General features: G+C 44.1%; 1 protein-coding gene across 2 annotated transcripts in view; it reads left to right on the forward strand.

Moving 5' to 3' along the window:
• Window positions 1–19,520, forward strand: part of LOC116843325 (DNA-directed RNA polymerases I, II, and III subunit RPABC3) — a 57,779-nt gene that overhangs the window by 30,245 nt on the left and 8,014 nt on the right. For both annotated transcript variants that reach the window (XM_032813678.1, XM_032813677.1), the window contains exon 3: window positions 170–350. In XM_032813678.1, the coding sequence (XP_032669569.1) occupies window positions 170–350 (181 nt within the window). The remainder of the gene's footprint in view (window positions 1–169; window positions 351–19,520) is intronic.

Here is a 19,520-nt window from a genome sequence, read left to right on the forward strand (position 1 = left end):
ACTCGGTAGGATCGGATTTTAATGGGATACAGATATTTGAGGAAGAAAAGAGCAAGCTTCAGTTTTGACCATTCACTCCACGTTCAATTTTTTATAAACTTTTACGATATATCGGGAGTTGCGCCGATAGTCCTCAAGTGTAAAAAATATTGTTCTTGTATATGTTCAGGTGACAAATTCCGCCTCGTCCTAGCCACAACATTGCGCGAGGACGGCTACCCAGACGGGAACGAGTGGAACGTTACGGAACAGGAAGGCGGTTCCAGGGCTGACAGTTTCGAGTACGTCATGTCCGGCAAGGTGTATCGGATTGAAGGCGACGAAGCCAGCAACGAACCCAGCAGCAGATTGTAAGTAGTCGTTGTGTTTTATCAATCTTTGGTCTGTAAGATCACTCTGGGAGAAATCTCCGCGTACTTCTTTTTTATTAAATAAAAATCAATTAAATCGAGTTAATAAGTGTGCATACTTTACATGATTAATTAAAGAACGGATAAAATTAGGAATTGGTATCCCAGAATAATCTTACACAACGTGTAAAATTGATGAAGAGTTAAGATTCGTTCGCACCGCGCGATTTTTCACACGATCACGATTACATTTGCACTGTCAAGTGTGTGGTAATGTGAGATACACAGCGATAATCAAATAGGGATTGTCTATCTGTTGATAAGCGAAACAGCTTATCAGCTTATCGATGTAACGCCTCTATATCTGACGGCAGTCCGACGTAATCCTAATTATGAGTTCAGAAAATAGATTAAATTTGCAGAACTCTCGTAAAAATAAGTGATTAGTACTTGTTTAATCATTAAGTTTTGATTTTTTTATGTAACCTTCCATTTGTATATTTCGCAAATAAGAAGGGAAGATTTAAATCGGTGTATCATACGCAACAATTTTAAAGATCGCGTGGTATAAACGAATCTGTACTCATTGCGTATCGTGCCCGAGCAGAACCGAGCGACTTATTTAACACTTTGACTGCCACGTCACCCATACGTGGGTGATGCATGAATTTCCGCAGGGGCTTCGTCATCCGTGTTTAGGTGACGATCGTAAATATTTATATTCACTACTAGTATTCCCTATTAAAGAGAGCAATATTTACTGTTAAAGATCCCGTAACATAGGGAATTATTAGAAATTTAAAAACACCTAAATAATCAAGTGATAACAAGGTGATAATCAAGTGTAAACAAGGATAGTGGATTAAGATCCAGTTCTGTTTGGCAAACCATTCTTTCAGTTCCTCAGAAAAGCTTATCTCACGGCGTGAGATAATTTTACAGGAGATCAATGACCACACCCTCTCCCTATTATCGCCCTATTGATGTCCTCACTGTGTTCTTGACGGACTCTCTCGGATGGGCTTGGGCAGAGAACTGTTTACGTTGTTAAAAAAGAGTCTTGTGTAATTGTTCCCGATGAGTCACGCTCGCTTCGAGTAAATACATTTACGTAAGAACTTGCCAATCAGTATCTATCGATGTTCACAATAAACAGATTATAATAGTTGAATATTAAATTATTAAACGCTCCATGGAAATCAGCAGGGCAGTCAACGTGTTAAAATGTTGATAAAGAGACTACAAGAGAGTGCAGGGGCACAAAATTAATCCTCAAATGTTGAAACAAAAATTTGCAATGCGTTGCCACCATGGTGGGATCAGACATCGGTATTTTTTTCAAGAATAGATTCCGAAACACTTCTGTTATTGAATATTAATCAAATTCTTGTATAAATTTTTAACCCAAACTCGAGGTCTAAGCTCTTCTGTGTAGCGAAATGTGAAAAGCGACGAATTTGTTAGAATTCGGCGTACATTAAGAAACGTATTCCACAATGGTGCTTCCGGGTTAAAACAGTTCGTCATTGTGCAAATGTTCGAAAGTCATTTTAAACACAGGCTTTTATACAAAGTCGAATGTTTTGCCGATCCTTCGTTATCTGTGAGAGCCTCTCTGTGTGTCAACTTTCTGCTCGGATACACTACGCCGACGGTGCGCCTGGTGTATCGGGCGTACGCACGGATGACACCAGACGTCACGATGCGTGACGTCGTACTAACGCATCGACGCGACCAGACTTTCTGCTGTGTGGTCTCCTATTGGCTCGCTTCCAGCGCTCAATGAAGCCGCTCTCAGTGAGCTTCTGAAAACAACTTTCTGCGTAGCTCGCGCTCGTAGAAAAATTGCGGGCTCTCTCTTTCTCCCTCTCTTTTTCTCTCACACTCTCGCGGCATTTAACAAATTACCATATTATAGGACAGATAAATTTTATATAGATAGACGATAGATTTTTTACGCTGCATATGGATCTGTAACTATCAGAGCAAGTTTTTAGCAATTTGTATAAATTTGTAGATGATAAATAAGGTTCCATAGCTCTTAAATGACCGAAGTAGTACTTTTTGGGATTTAAGTCGTTAATTGCGAAAAAATTTGATGTGATAGGAATTTGGATTATCAATTTGTATTCAGCGTAAAAAAATCTATCAAAATAGTCTACATTGACTTCTGTATTGCGTAGATTTAACAATTTATAAACTCTCAAAAATGACCAAAATTGCGGTTTTTTTTTGAGGTTTTAGTTAATAGTTACTAAAGGTACATGATAGACTAATTAGAAAGACGGATTTATTTTTAATATCCAAAAATCTATAAGAATCACTTACACTGATGAATATCGCGGTTTTTTGGAATTTAAACCATTCGAAAACCTGACGTGATAGAGTTATTTGGAGGACAGATTCATTTTCAGCATACAAAAATCTATAAGATCCACTTACACTGTTTTTCGTACTGAGCCCTAGCTCTGTGTTATTATATATTTTCTGCACTTGAAAAGAATCTTCCCAGAGAGCATAACAAATATCTATCTCTTTTTCTTTATTGCAATAATAGATGCAAAATTGCGTCTCTTGGTCGATCGAGAGTCACAGAGATCTTGTTGAACAACGTTTTATTGCGACGATCGTTCTTACGTAATTTAATTAGCAGACGCGAATGACGACCAAGTAACGGAATATTAAATATCATTCCAAGTCTGGTAGGATAAATTTTAGTTCCGTTGATTAACGGTATAAACGAGAAATCACGCGTTTAGTAAAGTATTCATGAAGTTTTTGTCCTTGACAATTTTTTTTATTAATATTCATTACATAGATATCTGTGTCGTTAAGGAAAGATAGATCTGGGGAAATGTTTCTGGTTGTTGAATTATATTTTCTACGTTTTCTCACTTCCCTCGTGCTCGTTCTCAGATTCGTGTGTGTACTTATTCGGTTTAACATACGAACGATGCATACAAAACAGTGACCCGTTGATATTGTGTGTAAAGTAGTCGCTTGTTGGCTTTTGTACGAATTACATGTTGCGCAATTGTCTAATGCCCGGCATGATTGGCTCGGCACGAGCGCGCCGAAATAGTGCGTCATCAGCGACCACTTTTAATAACTCCTTTATTCATGAAGCGTGAAGCCTATGGCTTTCAAGCGCGGCTATTCTTAATTATTCGTGCAATTCCATCGTGAAAAATAGGAACTCGATTGACAAGAGAAACGACATTCCGTGTGCAAACGATCGATCACTCCGCTCGCAGAGCTATTCCATCGATACTGCATATATTCCGGGACACATTGTATATTCAGGTTAAGAATAACACTTGCGAGATCGTATTCGGCGTATTAAGGACGAAATTGAAAACTGCGTCAGTTCGCTCTCCGCGGTCGGATAGGGAAAGCCACGTAGAGAGGTCGCGTGCGCGCGCGCGAGAGAGAGTTAGCCTTTCCATTTAAACGCCGGACGAAATGCGGAATTGCGCGATAACCCCGCGGTTTGACCGACTTATCGCGCTGACCTTGGGACGACACGGCCATGTCGCGTCGGTTCCCTCGCCGCAGGTTGCCACTGTGCGCAAAACGTGCAGCGGCGTTCTCTGTTGACGCTATTAAAGATAGAACGCTGTGTTGTGGAGACGCGCGATAAGAGGGGAGAGATAAGAGCACGCGGTGTATGGACGACGGGAGTTCGCGAGGTGTTTGGAATTCGATCGTGCAGGCGTAAAAGTATCTGTCGAATCGACGTTATTCCGTAACGCTTCTCGCCGCGGTGTTTTCCGGCTCGTTGTCGTTCTCTTCTGATGATTTTGTCAGCACGTTCCTCCGAAATGCTGATCAGCTTGTGTCTTGGCTGAAAGTTGGTGCGAGATGGTGGGGATTTGGGGATGTAAATGGAGTTTTACATTGGTATCGTACTCAGGATGATAGATGTGGAATGTGACGAAGATCTCGGTGAGTTCATATCGTGTTGTATCGTTTAGCTGAACCGAAATTAAAATATAAAATTTTTTCTTCGCTGAGAAAGCTTAAACACATTGATAATACGAGAGGATGCACAAATAGACATATGCCGAATTTCTCTTTCTTTTACTTTCAAAAAAAGGTTGGAAAAGTATCGAGATTTTTTCATGATTCATGTGTAACATGATAAGCAGAAAATAAATAAAAATGAACTTCGTATTTGCTACAACGGAGCGCGCGGTTTGAGGTCGTTTTACATTCGAGTTCTTAAATGCGTCAGAAGATCAAGAAGAATTCTCGGTCGCTTCCGTACCGCACATCGGCTCAAGGTTGCGCAAGTAGCATACGTCACGCGTAATCGGACGAGTCTGCGCTACGTTATGACGCTCGTTTAATGATGCGCGGCAATCGATTTCGCCACGGTAGTTTATTCTCTTATTGTTGCTCTTTACAGATGAAAAGCTTATTTCTCCAAACCTTAGTCTTTTAGAACCTTATCAAAAAGAAGAGAAAAAGAAACCGGAAATTGCGTTCGTTCTTCATTTCACAAGCTTTCCACAGTTTTGTAATATGATCTCTGTTTTCCTAGATATCTATTCAAAGCAGTTTGGAAATAAGCTCTTCAATTGGCTACAGAATCGTGAATTGGCTACTATTGTGTTCTAGTTGCGCATCAATAAGTTGTAACAGCTGGCATAGCTTACTGTCACAGCTTACTTGATTGCATTGTGTCACGTATTGACAGAAAAGCGATTATTAAGGAAGTAATATTCGAATGTGTCAAAGATATATTTAAGTGTGCAAAATTTCCTTTCTTGTTATAATGTATATAAATGTTCTGTCTAAATATAGATAGTTAGGTAAATAATAATTTACTAGGCTCTAAGATCGAGATCTATTTCTAATAACGCGATAGGAAAATTTAGGAAATACAAAAACTGCATTATTTCAGAAATACTACCGAGGAGTGTAAAAATAAGTTGAATCGAAGAGTGTTTTGGTATCTTACAGTCTCCATTTTTCTTGTTTATATTAGAGTTTGTTAATTCTAAAATCTCGCGTTAAGAACAGTCTCGCGATGGTGCGGGAAGATGTTTAAAAACTCGATCGATAACAAGACTCGTCACGTTGTCATTTGCGTGACGCGCGCCTTGCAGTGGAGACAATACGATACCCCACGTTGTAAGATAAGTGAAGACTCGCCAGTGGCCAAGCCTCGAAGTGGCTGTGTGATGATTATATGCGCCATTATCCGGTCGGTAAAAGCGAGCACGAGAATTCAGCGGAACGAGCTTTCGGAGAACAGGGAGCCACTCTGCGTTCACTCGGTAGGTAATGAAGCGGGTGAACACAGCTGGTGGTATCTCAGTTTTCTGAGGGCGTTAGCAACCCGTTAAAGAGTTACTCGGCTGGCAAAGGCCGATTCTGTTCGAGAGCACTTCAACAGAAGAGAATCTTCTTTCATTCTTCTTTCCTTCTCCCTTCTCTTTAAGGGACGCGAACGCGAAGAATGCTTAGGCAATCGAGAATCTCGTTATCAGATAATCCCCTTATCCAGATCGGCCGTGGTAATCTGGTACGGCATGAGCGTATCAAAGTAGATTTGCACTCGTTGAAGGTTAGGTAACGCGATTCTCGATGTACGGTTCAAGATGATTGACGTTCTACCGCAAAGAAATATTACTCTCTAAATTTTCTGAAGTGTAATCTCACTCAAAACGGCTGAAAAGTGACAGTATTTTTTCTCGAGGTGATAGTTTCAACCTCAAAATTGCAGGAATAAATGTTTTGTTCAGGCTTAGAGTAAATATGTTTCTATGAAGTCATTGAGTACATCAGATTAGCTCTTCAATTTTGAATGAAATTCAAATTTATTCACTCGACGATTCAATAATTACTCCGATAATTTACTCTGTATGAATGGAAAATTATTCGAGCGACCCGTCTGTCATACTGCGTTTTGAGTCAGATTATATTCCAAGAAATTTTAAGTATCGTCAACAATTCGAAGATAATCGTCCATTGGAACTTGGTGATATGCAAGAGAATCGTACATACAGGAAGATATTTAAAGGAGTACCATATTACCTGGGTAATACATATCATGCCGTCCTCCGTAAAAGTTCGAATTATACAAAAAGGCAAATGTTCTAAAAAAATATTTTACTCATAAAATATCAAATCTAAAAATGTTAAAATGAAATATTGTTCTTTAAACTTCTTTTTCTTACAAACGGAATGGTATCAGCTAGTTAGGCTAAGTGAAAATAATTTTATACTAAATATAATTTTTTTTGTAGAAAGTAGAAGTTTAAACAACAATATTTGTGGCTTTAATACTTTAATGTTTAATATTTATAAATAAAATATTTTTATAGAGGCATTTCTCTTTTTGTACATTTGAAGCTTCTTATGAGGGAACGCATGAACTTAGCGCCTTTCTTTTCCTTTTTTTTTGAAAGACAATTTTGTACGAATATATATCAAACTTCATAAAATAAATGGAAAATAAATGTGCAAACTATTCTGTAACCAAGTATGCATATTATGTGGATAATAGTATATTCAATTATATTTTACATAGTAGGTATATTACAGCTTGATTATATTGGGACACACATACACAGGGTAGCTAAAAATTAATGATACAACGCTCATGTGTGGGCAGAGAACGGATCGAACAGGAAAGTTCATTTTGCAGACTGCGATAGTTAAGCCAAGAAATTAATTAGACAATATCAGCGAAGATGAATGCGCGGGGGATTCTATATATCAAGCTCTGTAAACAAAGCTTCATCCAAGATATCTGGAATCTTGACAATTTCTTGGCAACGCACAATGAACTGTTCACTTTTACGCCGGTATTACGCGTCGCCCATCATTGTCAAAACGAATAGATTGCTAACAAAGTTAACAGATTGTTAAGATTGTTAATAGAGGTATGTTCGATGAGCCATTATTTACAGAGAACATCTTACTGCTTCTCGCACATTCGCTGATATTTACTTAATAACTATCGCGAAATCTCTGCAAAGGTTTTCTGTTCGATTTAATCCGCTCTACCTACATACGAGTGTTTGTCTTATTGTCGAAAAGCTTGTATGTGTCTCTATGTATGAACAGACATAACGAGGTTGTGTTAGTAGACTCTATCGACAGAACAAAGGTTGATTTAAGATAACTTAATAACCAGTCGATCATATCTTAGTAAATCTAAAATTTTTCTTCTGCTTCTTCTCGTTCTTCTTTATTTTTTATTATCACAATACATTTGAAACTTTTTTCAAAATTGCTTTTGCACCATATGTTATTGAGCATTGATCATGAAACTAGCTTGATCGATAAACAGAAATCGTAGTAATTCATAGTTTTATCAAAGGGTTGTCGAAGGGACATTTCGACATCCCTTTGATACAGCTATGTACCTTCCGTTGCTCGTTTTGTCTCGCCATCTAGTGATGTAAAAAGGAAGGAAATATCGCGGTACGATAACGTAGACGAAAATCAGGTCGACAACGTAGACGACTAATTCTTGGAAGTCACTGAAGAATTTAATTTTGAGCTTTGAGCTAGAATATCTTCGCCTGTAAGTCGTACAGCTCCAAAATATTGACAGTCTCACGTAATTTGACTTTGAGGAGTCAACAGAGTCAATCTAAAATTCAGTCCGATCAGCCATTATGGCAGAACGATAAATCCGCGCAAGTATACACGGGTAGACTCGCTTTCCACGTTCATTTGGCGCGAGATGTGTCTTTTGATTGCGCCAAAGCGCCCTACGATCGCAAAGGGTTGGATTACTTCGACGTACAATTGTGCACGCGTTAATTTTGAACGATCCTTAGGGGTTTCAGCTCAATGAGCTTGAATTTGTAACTCGATTAGTCAGTGAGGATAAGATCGCAATGTCGGAGACAATATTGTAGTGACGAGAGCAGCGTCGCGCTATGAATTCGCGCGTGGCACTCGTTGGTACCGCGTTCGCTCGTCCGTCGGTGACCAACGAGGGCGTGACAGCTGGGAAACGAATTATTGATCGGAGCAGCTCGAGACCCCGGAATGAATATAGCTAATGCCCCGGCAACATCACGGCAATGCGCAGGTACACGCTCGCTACGTTGCTACGACGCGGTCCGCTCTTAAAGGAGCGTGTCAAGTCTGAAGCCAGGAATTATCTTGACACTCAATTTTGTCGGACGAATTCAAAACATCAGAGAATCATTCGCGCTTGTGTAGTATAAAACACCTTTGCAATCGATTTTGGAATGTTAGAGAGGCTCAATGCGCGAGCAATTGACGCGTGCGTAGACGTGTGTTGTGCCCTGATCTTGGAAGCAATTCGGAGATCTTAGTTTCTTTCGCCAAAATTGTGGATTCTCTTCTTCGCCTCTTCGTCTCGATCTCGCTCGATGCTTCGTCCGAGACGACTGAGTCGAATTGGCGACGGTCGTCTGGCGGAACTTGCGCCGCGAGATTTCTTCGATCGCTCGAGTATGCGGGACTCCCGCGAGAGTCAGCTGATCGGGATTAGTGCTTGCGCGTGCGCACCGCACACGTTCCCCCCGATTGGTCGATACTTCTGCCTAGGACGCACAAGGTCGTCCGGGCTGTCAAAATCAGCTGACGCTCGAACAACCAATCAGCTGACGCTCGAGCTTAGACGAAAGACTCCACTGTTATGCTTGAATCCGCGCTTTGTACACCACCGATCCGACTTTTCATCAGACTTTCTCCGATCTTCCGTATTTTCATTCCATATCTCTGTAGCTTACGATCGCCGATGGCACTCTATTGGTTCATTAAAAATAATTGCCAGAGATCAATCTCGATTGTGGAGGTAGTTAGAATTAAATAAGCCTGCTTCAATGATCCGCTGTTTTTCCCGGCTACTCATAATGCACACAACAGAGGAGAGCTTTTATACGACTAAATGTTATTCTACGCGACATCAACGTATAATTAATTGACTAAGACGCGCAATGAACATTTTATGAGAAGGGAACGAGAAATATGGGTCAAGTGAGCGGCTACTCGAATATAATATGAGCCAGCAGCTAACGCTGTACGAGTAATAGGAGTAGCATAAGAGCATTTTAATTATTGGACATACCAGGAACTATATTGCGTCTGGGGAGTATTAAAACGACGGTTATTGTGTACACGCGACACGCCTTGCATTCGCGCGAGTAAACGCCGCGAGGAGTCGTGCCTGGCTCGATCAGGCTTTTCTCCGTGAGTCACGTCAGCCGCCGTTCCACGGCCAGGTTCTTAGCGATCCGAGGGGCGGTCCAGGGCCGCCGGGATGCGCGTTTATACGCGGCGCGGTCGACTCGCGGCGGAAAATTTAACCGCCACGTCATCTGACGTTGCGTCGTGTTGAGAAAACTCGGGCGTTTTCGGCGGTGTTGGGTAAAACCGTCGCGGAACGGCCGCTCGAGCCACGGGGATGGGCACGGACGCGTTACGTAAACCCGAGATCGTGGCGTGCACAAGTTTTGGCAGTCGACGTGCACAAAAACACTTCCTTCTCATCTCCGCCGTGTTACGATCGCGACGAGCGTATCATGCGCGTTCGTGGCCAGGAGTCGTCGTCGTCGTCGTATGCTGGTTACATATTCGAAGCGGCATCGCAATCGCTCGCCGTCGGCAATGTTTCAACCCTTTGCGGCCCAGATTATCCGCGATTCGTGCCAGGAGGTCTGCGTTAATTTGACCGTGTCCCGGCGGATTATTGCGGCCAAATTAACCGGCTTACATATCTTCGCGATTTTCGTCGGGCTTGTCACGTCTATCTCTTTTTACGTGTGGAGATTTCGGATCCTGGTCCGATGTATCATTTGTAATCTTTTGTTATTCAGAGACCACAACAGTAGGGAGACGTTGTGTCATTGAGAAAATAGTAGTAGTATGACAAAATGAAACGATCAACTGTGTGCACGACATGTGTGTGTGTGTGTGTGTGTTCTGTGCGGCTCTTAGAATCTTCACGTCGTGTGTCAATGTAGCGTATCCGTACGAAGGCTTTAGTTTATTTCAGCCAAGTCGCAGCGTTGACCCGTAAAATGAATCACGATGCACCGCTGCAGTAGCGTATTCCTAGCGAACCGCCGTAGCCTTGTACTTTAGAGGTTGCGAATATATTACACATACGACGAATGCGGCAAGAGGGAGGAGGAGGAGGGAGTCGTCATAGTCATCGTCACGTAACGCATGCATTACGCAACAAGCGCGCCGCTGTGTTGTGTTGTGTTTATCAACAGCTGATTTGTCTAACGATTTTCGCTCTATTTAAAGCCTCTTCCGAGTGTCTCCTTCCAGTGTTATCGCTCGTCTACGATTATCACGTATATCGGAGCTTGAGGAAAGCGCAACTTCGCGTGCGCATTTGGTTTTACCGACGACATTAGATCCGCGATATATCGCTTAACTGAACGCTCCTCTGATGTTAAATAGTTACTTCGAATCTCGATCGTTAGCGCGATATATCGCGCGCCCGCGTGAACTACAAAATTTAGATCCATTTATAGATTATCCGAAAACTAGCTCTTGGCATTTTTTTTCTTTAAGCGCGATTATCGTAGAACTTTCGTCGATAAAAAGAACAAATAACGGCAAGCGATGAAGGTGTGTTGTGCGCGCTACGTGCGAAAAGGAGTTTTTAATTAGAAGCGCCAATGCGTGCGCGAACGAGGCGCGTATGAAAGCGTTAGCAGGGTATTAATGTTGCGTTATAATGTTCCTGAGCGATGCGACGAATCTGCCCAATCACGTGCGTTTAAACCGACGCCGACGTCATTCGCTGCAAAAGGGGAGCCAGACCGAGTTACTAAATTATGGTGCATTAAAATATCTCGCGGTTGAATTGGGCATCATGTCTCGTTCTAGCGGCCGCATCGAAGACTTGCTACATTCGTATAAACGTTAATATGCGCGCGCTTATATATTTGATATCATTCGGAATCGATTCAGTAACATCATTACCGTGTGTGGAAATGCACAGGCAATCGCGAGAGACAAGAAACGCGTCTCGTAAGCAGATTTGTTGGGAACGAGTTATGTTTGAGCGTAACAACGTGACAATATAACGTAGCGACAACGACGTGTGTATTTATTGTTACGTTGCTGTAACGCCGTCGACGATTTTGAAAAATTTCCACGCGTGTATCGAGTTCACACGTGCGGATGATGAATTTCTCTCACGCATTGCGGCTCTGCTGCTATCGATCGGTTGACAGTTCACTTATCATTCAGTCGCAGATCTTGGCCTTTTTTCTCAGCGGTCATCAAAATAATATTAGCATTGAATAGCACTTTATTATTTTTCTCAGTATGTCGTGCATACATATCGTTCGTGAAACGCAGTTATTATTTTTTTGCACCTAATCTTGATAGATACCGAGATACATGGTTTTACCAATGGATTTCTTCAAAGCGTTATCTGATTGTCCACCAGGTGCGACCAGGTGTCGCAATTTATCGAAGGTGTTTCGCGCCCCCGTGAAAAAAAAACCCGTACATTCATTTTGCGACCTCGAAGAAAGATTTAATCGATAAAATACCGCATTTATTCATCGTGGCTCGAACGCCGGGAAAGTTGGCCGGAAGGCGATTAATAGGAGGGTCGTGCGAGAAAAGCTCCTGCGCAGGCAATTTCTGCTTTCTCGATACCCGTGGCGATGCTTTCGCAGGCTCCTACCTACCCGGATGCGAGCCAGGCTCTCTCCGGTTCCCAGGGGTGACCCAGTTTCATCTATCCCCTCGGAGTCGGCCCACACACCTGCCTGGCGAATCTCCCTCGCGCACACCTACGCGAACTCGTGCCGAGCTGTAGCCGTTCACAGTGTTTCCCGGTTTTCGACGCTGCGTTATCGCGTCGAGCGTTTATTTAACCTTTCACGTTTACCTTGCTGTTTGGAATTTATTGCATTGAATATAGAAGAGACAGCATCTCGGAAATGTTTTGTCGTTCCGCGTCGCGATTGATCTCTCGTGCTCGGAATTTAAAATTAATTTAACACAAATTGATTTTGCAGCAATGCGTTTGTAGTGAGGCGGATAGAGCTTTTTCTTCTTTTGTCTCATTAAATCGCCATTTTCGTGGGTCGAATGTATATGTGCTCGCAATGCTCTCCTCGTTTTTGCGCGCACACTCTCACCGGGAATGCTTCTGGGGAAAGGTCAGACAGTCAGAGGCTAACCTAGTGACTGGAATTGGGTCAACCCCTGACGCGGGGAAACCGTTCCCGTTCCCACTCGCCCGGTACACGGAAGAGTCCACGTCGCTGCCGCACTCGGCCGGGACGCGCGTTCCGGCTCGATATTATATTCGGATCGGAATAGTCGAACTTTCAAGCGATCGAAGGTCAGCTGTCGTCGCTGGAACACGCACGCTGCTGTTCAGCAGGTACTTTTTCACTTAGTATGGATGGACAGTCAAGTTAATTGCACGGGGATGAATTAGATGGATTATCGGATTACAACAGTCTAATCAGTAGTCACTATTCCCTACTAATTTCGAGGCATTAAGTTTGTCGGTTTCGTCTACTTTTCGTCAGTTTCAGTGAACTGAGGAACTATTAGGCTCACATACGAGTTTGACGTCTCTCTTTCCGATTGCGGACGAAATCATTTTCTACCTCATCGTGCATGCATAATTTCCAGAAGAGAGTTGTCGTCCCGAGAGGGAGAGGGAATGGCTACGTCACATGTCAAGTGGATCGTCAGAACGGTGGCAAATATCAATCCTCGCGCGATTAAGAGGAATTATATTGGGGCTGCGGGTCGGTGTCTCTCCATCAGAGAAGAGGAGGCTTCATTCGCGGAAGCCTTCACGAAGCTCGTTGAATTCGTCGAGCGCGATGACGCGTTACAAGGATTTTTACGTTCTGAAATATCTCGTATCGGCAGACATCTTCGCAAACCCGTGATTTTTGCCGCTGGGATCGTTACACTGTCAATTCGCATATATTTGATATTACAAGTCTGTAATGTAAAAATCATCGTGTGCCAATCGTGTGCAACGAATCGAGCGAGTAGAGTTGCGTGTCGCGTATTCGAAATTTCGTTGCGCATCGAAATGTATTGCTTGTTTCTTCAAAAAAATTGTCCGATTTAGATATTGATTGAAACTTTTAAGCTTGATCTACAATGTGTTCTTTGCTTTCTTGTTCTCTGTTTTTTTTTTTTAGTTTAAGGCTTAAGGTGTAAGTCAGAAAGAGATAAAGAAAAAAAACTAGAAGCAAATAACACATTGTAGATCAAGCTTAAGCTTTAAGCCTGATCTACAATATGCTCTTTGCTTCTTGCTTCCTTCTCTTTATCTCTTTCTGACTCAAACCTTAAGCTTTAAGCCAGAAAAAGATAGAAGACAAGAAACGGAACGCAAAGAGCATATTGTAGATCAGGTTTCAAGCCAGAAAAAGACAAGAAACAGAACGTAAAGAATATATTGTAGATCATGCTTTAACGTACCTTTGATCGTCTGGTGCTAGAAGTCCTCGCTTGCATCGTGATACTCGTTCATGTTTTACTAGGTGCTAGTTTCGTAACGTCTGTGACTCTTTGCTGCATATTCTGGACTATATCCGCTCTCAATTACGAGGCCCGATTTAACTTGGACTGCGCTAGTTTTAATATCGTGTACTTTTGTGTGCGCAATTTTGTCTTACCTCTTGATGTCGGGAACTGTACGAGCTTTATCGATCGCCCGATATTCCTCCATCCAGCCTCTCACGCACGATATCGCGCAAACCGTGACATTGAGCGAGCAGTAGTCACGAGCTCTACTTTGCAAGCGTGTGATCGCGACTGTGCGCCCCGACCGCCACGTGTTGCTTCAAGTCTCTCGCACCCTGCTTCTAGCATTTACGGCGTGCTCGACCAGTAGAAAAGTTGCCGATTATATCGTACTACTTACCTCAATAGAGTCGTGCATCTCCACAAGAGCACTTACAATGAACACTGCCGACATGATCTGAGCGATTTTGATTCGCACCCATTTTATTCCATTCAGTTTTTTACGAGAAAAACAGTCATATTCATTTTTTTGTTTGAAAAGTTAGTTTGCTCATAAGAAGGCGCTAAAATTAGATACAGCTTAATCCAAAAGCTGATAAAAGTAATTTTTGCTTCTGTTTTAAGTCTTGATCTTCGTTTACCGAATCAATCTACATACTTTTACCGCGTGAAATTTTTGTCATTTTCTGCGACTAATATAAGGAATAGTGCGTAGAGAGTAAATAGCGTTTGGACGATTCCAAACACCTCCTCCCTGGATAAATTTATGTTTATCTATCCGTTTTTCCTTCGAGTTCACGACTTGGCTTATTAACATTTCAATCTCAACAGCAGAGTGGATTCTATTCTTGCACGAGCAGGCCCTCGTACGCTAGACCAGGTTTCTTTATGCCGTATCCTGTATAGCGATGATATATTCGTTTTGATTTCTGCACGAGTTCTTTTTCTATGCCAAGTGCGCAACTTGAGCCAGACGCTCGCGCCAAATGTTCGCGTTTTCGATACCGCGCTGTATTGTGCGCCGAACGGACCGTGCGATCAGCGAAACCAGAAACACCGGTTACGATCAATCGAAGCCCTTCGCGCGATCTCTCCACCTGCTTCCGTTTCTCATTAGTGGTGAAAGCGCCTTTAATCGTTCCGACGGCTGTGCGGCATAGAATTGATTTATTGACGTATTGCGTTCGCACCGTACAACAGTGAGCTAAGAATGGTTGCATTATGCGGGCTGCATTGAATGACGTAGTCGAGAAACGCACGTTGCGCGCTCGGCAGTCCAGTTACGTAAGAATGATATTTAGTCTCTCGGTCTGACTAATGCGTCTGTCCTCCACTTGCGCGTCTCGTAGCGCATCGTGATTCGTCACGCTAAAGACAATCTCGCGACAGCCAGCCCTCGCGTATTATACATTCTTCACGATAAGTCGACGGCTAGTAGGTTAGAGGATAAATGCAGGCACAATGGGGCGTTCAGTTCGAAATGGGATCAGTAAGAAGGCGCGGAAGTAACTTCGCCGCTTTCCTTTTTAACTTTCTTCCCTATCGTACATCTCATTTAATCACCATATTGTCCCTCATTAGCGGAATTTCACGAGAAGAATATCGGCGCGAGATCCGCTGCGATGTAAATTTGACCGCGACGCACCACCTAGCGCGAGGTACATCAAACTCCAGTTTACTTCCTCGGTCTCCTCTTACATAATCGGAGCTCACGTTTGGCGGTCGGCCGCCATGTTATCGCGTCTTTTTTCTTCTCTCCCTTCTTCTCTCTCCCTCTCTTTCGCGCGAATGTTGTATCGAGTAGGAGAGCTCCTGGTTCTCAACGATAATCGACTCTCTCTACGGCGCGCGCGCCCGCTTGATTGCATGTATATATGTGTGTGTGTGTGTGTGTGGCGTAGGAGGAGGATGAAGTGCAAGAGGAGAAGGGAGGGGAGGGAGACCAAAGGTGGCCTCCTCGACCCCTCCGCGACAGTGGTCGCGGCGCACGAGTGGGGGAGCAGTCGCAGGTGCGGGTGTTCGGGGAGGGGGGAAGGCACAGGGGTGCCGCGACGAGGACAAACGAGCCGCGACCGAGAAAACTGTGCGGGCAGCGCGCGCGCGCGCAGGTGCGCTCTCCGGGTTCCAACGTCGCGTCGCGTCGCGTCGCGTCGCGAGTACCCCGCGTCTACGTGCGACGGAAGGTGAGGTGCCGCGTCGCGAGACTTAAAGTCTCATTTCCATCGGTGTCGGATGGAGGTGTTTTTCGGTGGTGGACGAAAGTGACTGGTTACGACGTGAGACGACGGGGACGACGGTTACGACGATGACTACGACGCTGGTGCCAACGACGTTGGTGGTGGTGGTAGTAGTGGTAGTGCGGCGAGATACGGTAGTAGTAGCGGTCTAAGATTAAGTCGGCCCAGGTTGCTCGGTGCCACACACCTGCCTGCCAAGGGAGAGACCGCGCTTTGGCTTGTCTTTCAACGTCTCTCGATCGCCGCCCACCCACCTGTCGTGGTTCCTCTTCGTCCTCTCCTCGTCACCGTTGGTCGCGCATTGTATCTTTCAAGGACGCACTCCGATAATATAAGACACTTTGTCCTACGTTTGCGTAAGCTACGTTGCGCGATTATTCGCACCGATACCGAGGCGACTAGACTTGCTCCTACGTTAAAGCGGCGGTACAGAGTTCCATCGAGATCTCTCTCTCTCTCTCTCTCTCTCTCTCTCTCTCTCTCTCTCTCTCTCTCTCTCTTACGCGTCGGGAATATTCTCTGGCTTGATGTTCGATGTAAAATGGTCTGCCTTATCGTAATGAGATCATTAGTTAGACTTTGTCACATTGCACGCTTTGACGTAGGAGTCGCAAGTGTCTTATGATTTCAATGACTCTTCTAATTCTGCGTCGAACACAATCATAGGTGCATATTTCGTTCATGTTCAAATCAAGTAACTGTCAGGTGAATTTACACACAAGAGAGAACGGCTGGAAAATCCTACGAGATTCGTAGTCTCATTAACGATATTGTCATGCATTTTTCAGCTATCTCGAAAGATCTCCGGGAAGTCATTTATGCGATAACAAAGAAGTTTCTCGTTTGATTCTAAGTAACTGCCACAATCTGGTTTGCACAAGCGTCCGATTCACTCTAACGCTTGCACAAAAGGAAAAAGAAACTGCAGCTGAAAGATTGGGTATTGTCAAGCTGGCTGTTTCTCAGATAAAAGATGGCACGACTTGCGCGAAGAGCCACGAGCGTTTTTATTGCGATATATAAACTCGAAACGGGCCGCCGAGTAATACGGGCAGCAGTCCACCCATAGCTACTACGTCGCGCTTGATTAGTCGCGAAAGTGCACGTGCGTGGCGGCATGCGCTCGATAATTAGCAGCAATTATACGGCCGACGATGAAGGTCGGGTCGCGCCCGTGCGCGGAAACTCGCGCGAGTAGGCTCATTATTGGACGCGTCCGATGCTCCGCGACGTTTGCGAGAGTCGACGCGCATCGATCCTTTCGGTAGTGGTGACCCATATCCCGAAGCTCGAGCCCATATGGAAGTTCACGGGAGAAAGGAAAAACATAGGAAGAAAAGAGGACCTCACGCGCGATAAAAGCGAAACCCTTTTGGTCGCGTCGTATTCGATCAAGAAATTCGACAAGTCTTGGAACTCGCGCAACGACTTCTTACCATCCAGTTGCATACCCATTCGCTTTTGATTCCACTAATCGATTTGCTTATAATCAGTAATCCTCGTTTTCTTAATACTTATTGAGTTGGCAATAGTCGTCAGTTGGCGTGCTTCTCGTCTCGTTTACAGTCTTATTACTCATTTCTTTTTTCAAGAAAAAAGATTATGTCATTCTTATTTTTAATTTACTCCTAGTTATTCTGCAAGGATAATGGCGAATAGGATATATTGAGTTACATTCGATATGAAATATTATTCATTCTTCGCTCTGTCCAATTTTCAGCGTTATGGGATGGCAAGAGTCGTTCTGTTTATTAGTCTGTCTCTTTCTACCTCCTATGAAGTTAAATCATCACGATATATAGCGTGTCGCAGTTAAGATCGTTCATAGTTCAACAACAGGCATACGCGGAAGCTGTATCTTTATTAAAAACGATGAGAGAGAAAGACACGCTGCCTTCTTCACTCGCGAATTTCGTTGATTTCGAGAGTGTGTAAGTCGAGAAACGCAAAATACACCTAGAACCGTGAAACCAGACGTTCGGCAAACGGGAATTCAGATTTATCGTCGTTCACGCGAATCAGAACGGAGGCGATTGGCGATCGAAATTAATTTTACGCAGGCAGAACTCTAATATTATTCACGACTACAGGCGATAAAGCGGCCTGAGTAGCGTCAGTTGAGTTCAGTAACGAGTTTCGCTTAATTAGTCGATCCGGAGAGGATACTCTCGCACTAATTTCGCACGCGTCTATTGCATAACATTTACAAATAGAGGTACGATATCGCAATGAGCTGAGTGTCTTCATAAGTCGATATAGGTCAACTTCTAGGTCGATATAGGTCATCTAAGTCTGATACAGATCAGAGTGCTATTTTCATGAATTCACTCAATGTCAAAGCGAAGGAAAAATGAATTGATCGTAATGGGGGGGAATATTACATAAAGAGAAGGGTCCATATTCTCAATCCTCTTTTATCTATAAAAGTGCCTCTAAAAGAGGCTTAGCAGCCACCTGATTGGCCGAGAAGCTATATTCAAGGCACTTTTATCGATAAAAAAGGATTCAGAATATGGACCAAGGTGTATAGCATAGCCTGAGAAGTTCAGATGTTTTTAGTAATGGGATCTTTAACCCGACTTGAACTTTTCTTTATGTGAAACTACATATTGCGTGATTAATTAAATGATCGCGGGCAATTAGATCCCAGCGCCTGGACATCTGCTGAGAGGCTCACGAGAAACCAGAAAGATCGTCTCGAAATACGCGAGATGCGAGCCGTCTATCGCGGTGCCGTTTAATCGGTCAATCGGACATCCAACACCGACGTGATTTCCTGTGTCGCGTGTTGGAAGCGGGCCTTCGAAAATAACAGCTCGATGCAACGCTCTCAAAGGTCAGCTCGAACGGGTTGAAGGGGAGCGGGAGGGGCGCGACTCGCACGCGCGCGTGCATCTTCGGGGCGAGCCAAATAATCCTAGGCTTTTTCGCAACCCCGAGAATAACGGGACCACCCCGGCGCGTTGGCGCGACACATATCGCTGGGAGCGAGTTTCGAGGTTAGCCCGAGGATGACGACGGCAACGACGAGACGAACGGTGCGTGTGTACATCCATCGTGGCCCAGCGCCACGCATCTTGGCACGGCTTTTTCGGCCACGCGATTGCATAATCGCGTCGGCACTCAGCCTGGGCCATCGCGGGCGCAACGTGTCGGTCCGTTCGCGTAGTCGCGTCTAGTTCGCCGTGCGATCTCGTAGCGTTCGCGCTTTTTGTCTCTATCGAGCCGTGTTCCCGTGCACCACGGGAAGAGTAGCAGTAGTTTTGAGCAGTAGTAGCACACGGGTGCCACATTGAGGGGACGTCCTCGCGAACGGGAAAACGGAGCGAACTCGTGCTGTCGCGCGAGACGTTGCGAGAAAGACGTCGTCGTCCGCTGGTCGTGAAATCCGTCGCGCGCCGATCCGCCATGGAAGACACGGGATTGCACGCGGTGCAAGCGAGGCAGAATCGATCGTTAAGCT

The sequence above is a fragment of the Odontomachus brunneus genome, unplaced genomic scaffold (assembly GCF_010583005.1).
Source record: "Odontomachus brunneus isolate Ranch 3 - 2012 unplaced genomic scaffold, Obru_v1 Obru_scaffold_031, whole genome shotgun sequence".
Taxonomy (NCBI): Eukaryota; Metazoa; Arthropoda; class Insecta; order Hymenoptera; family Formicidae; genus Odontomachus; species Odontomachus brunneus.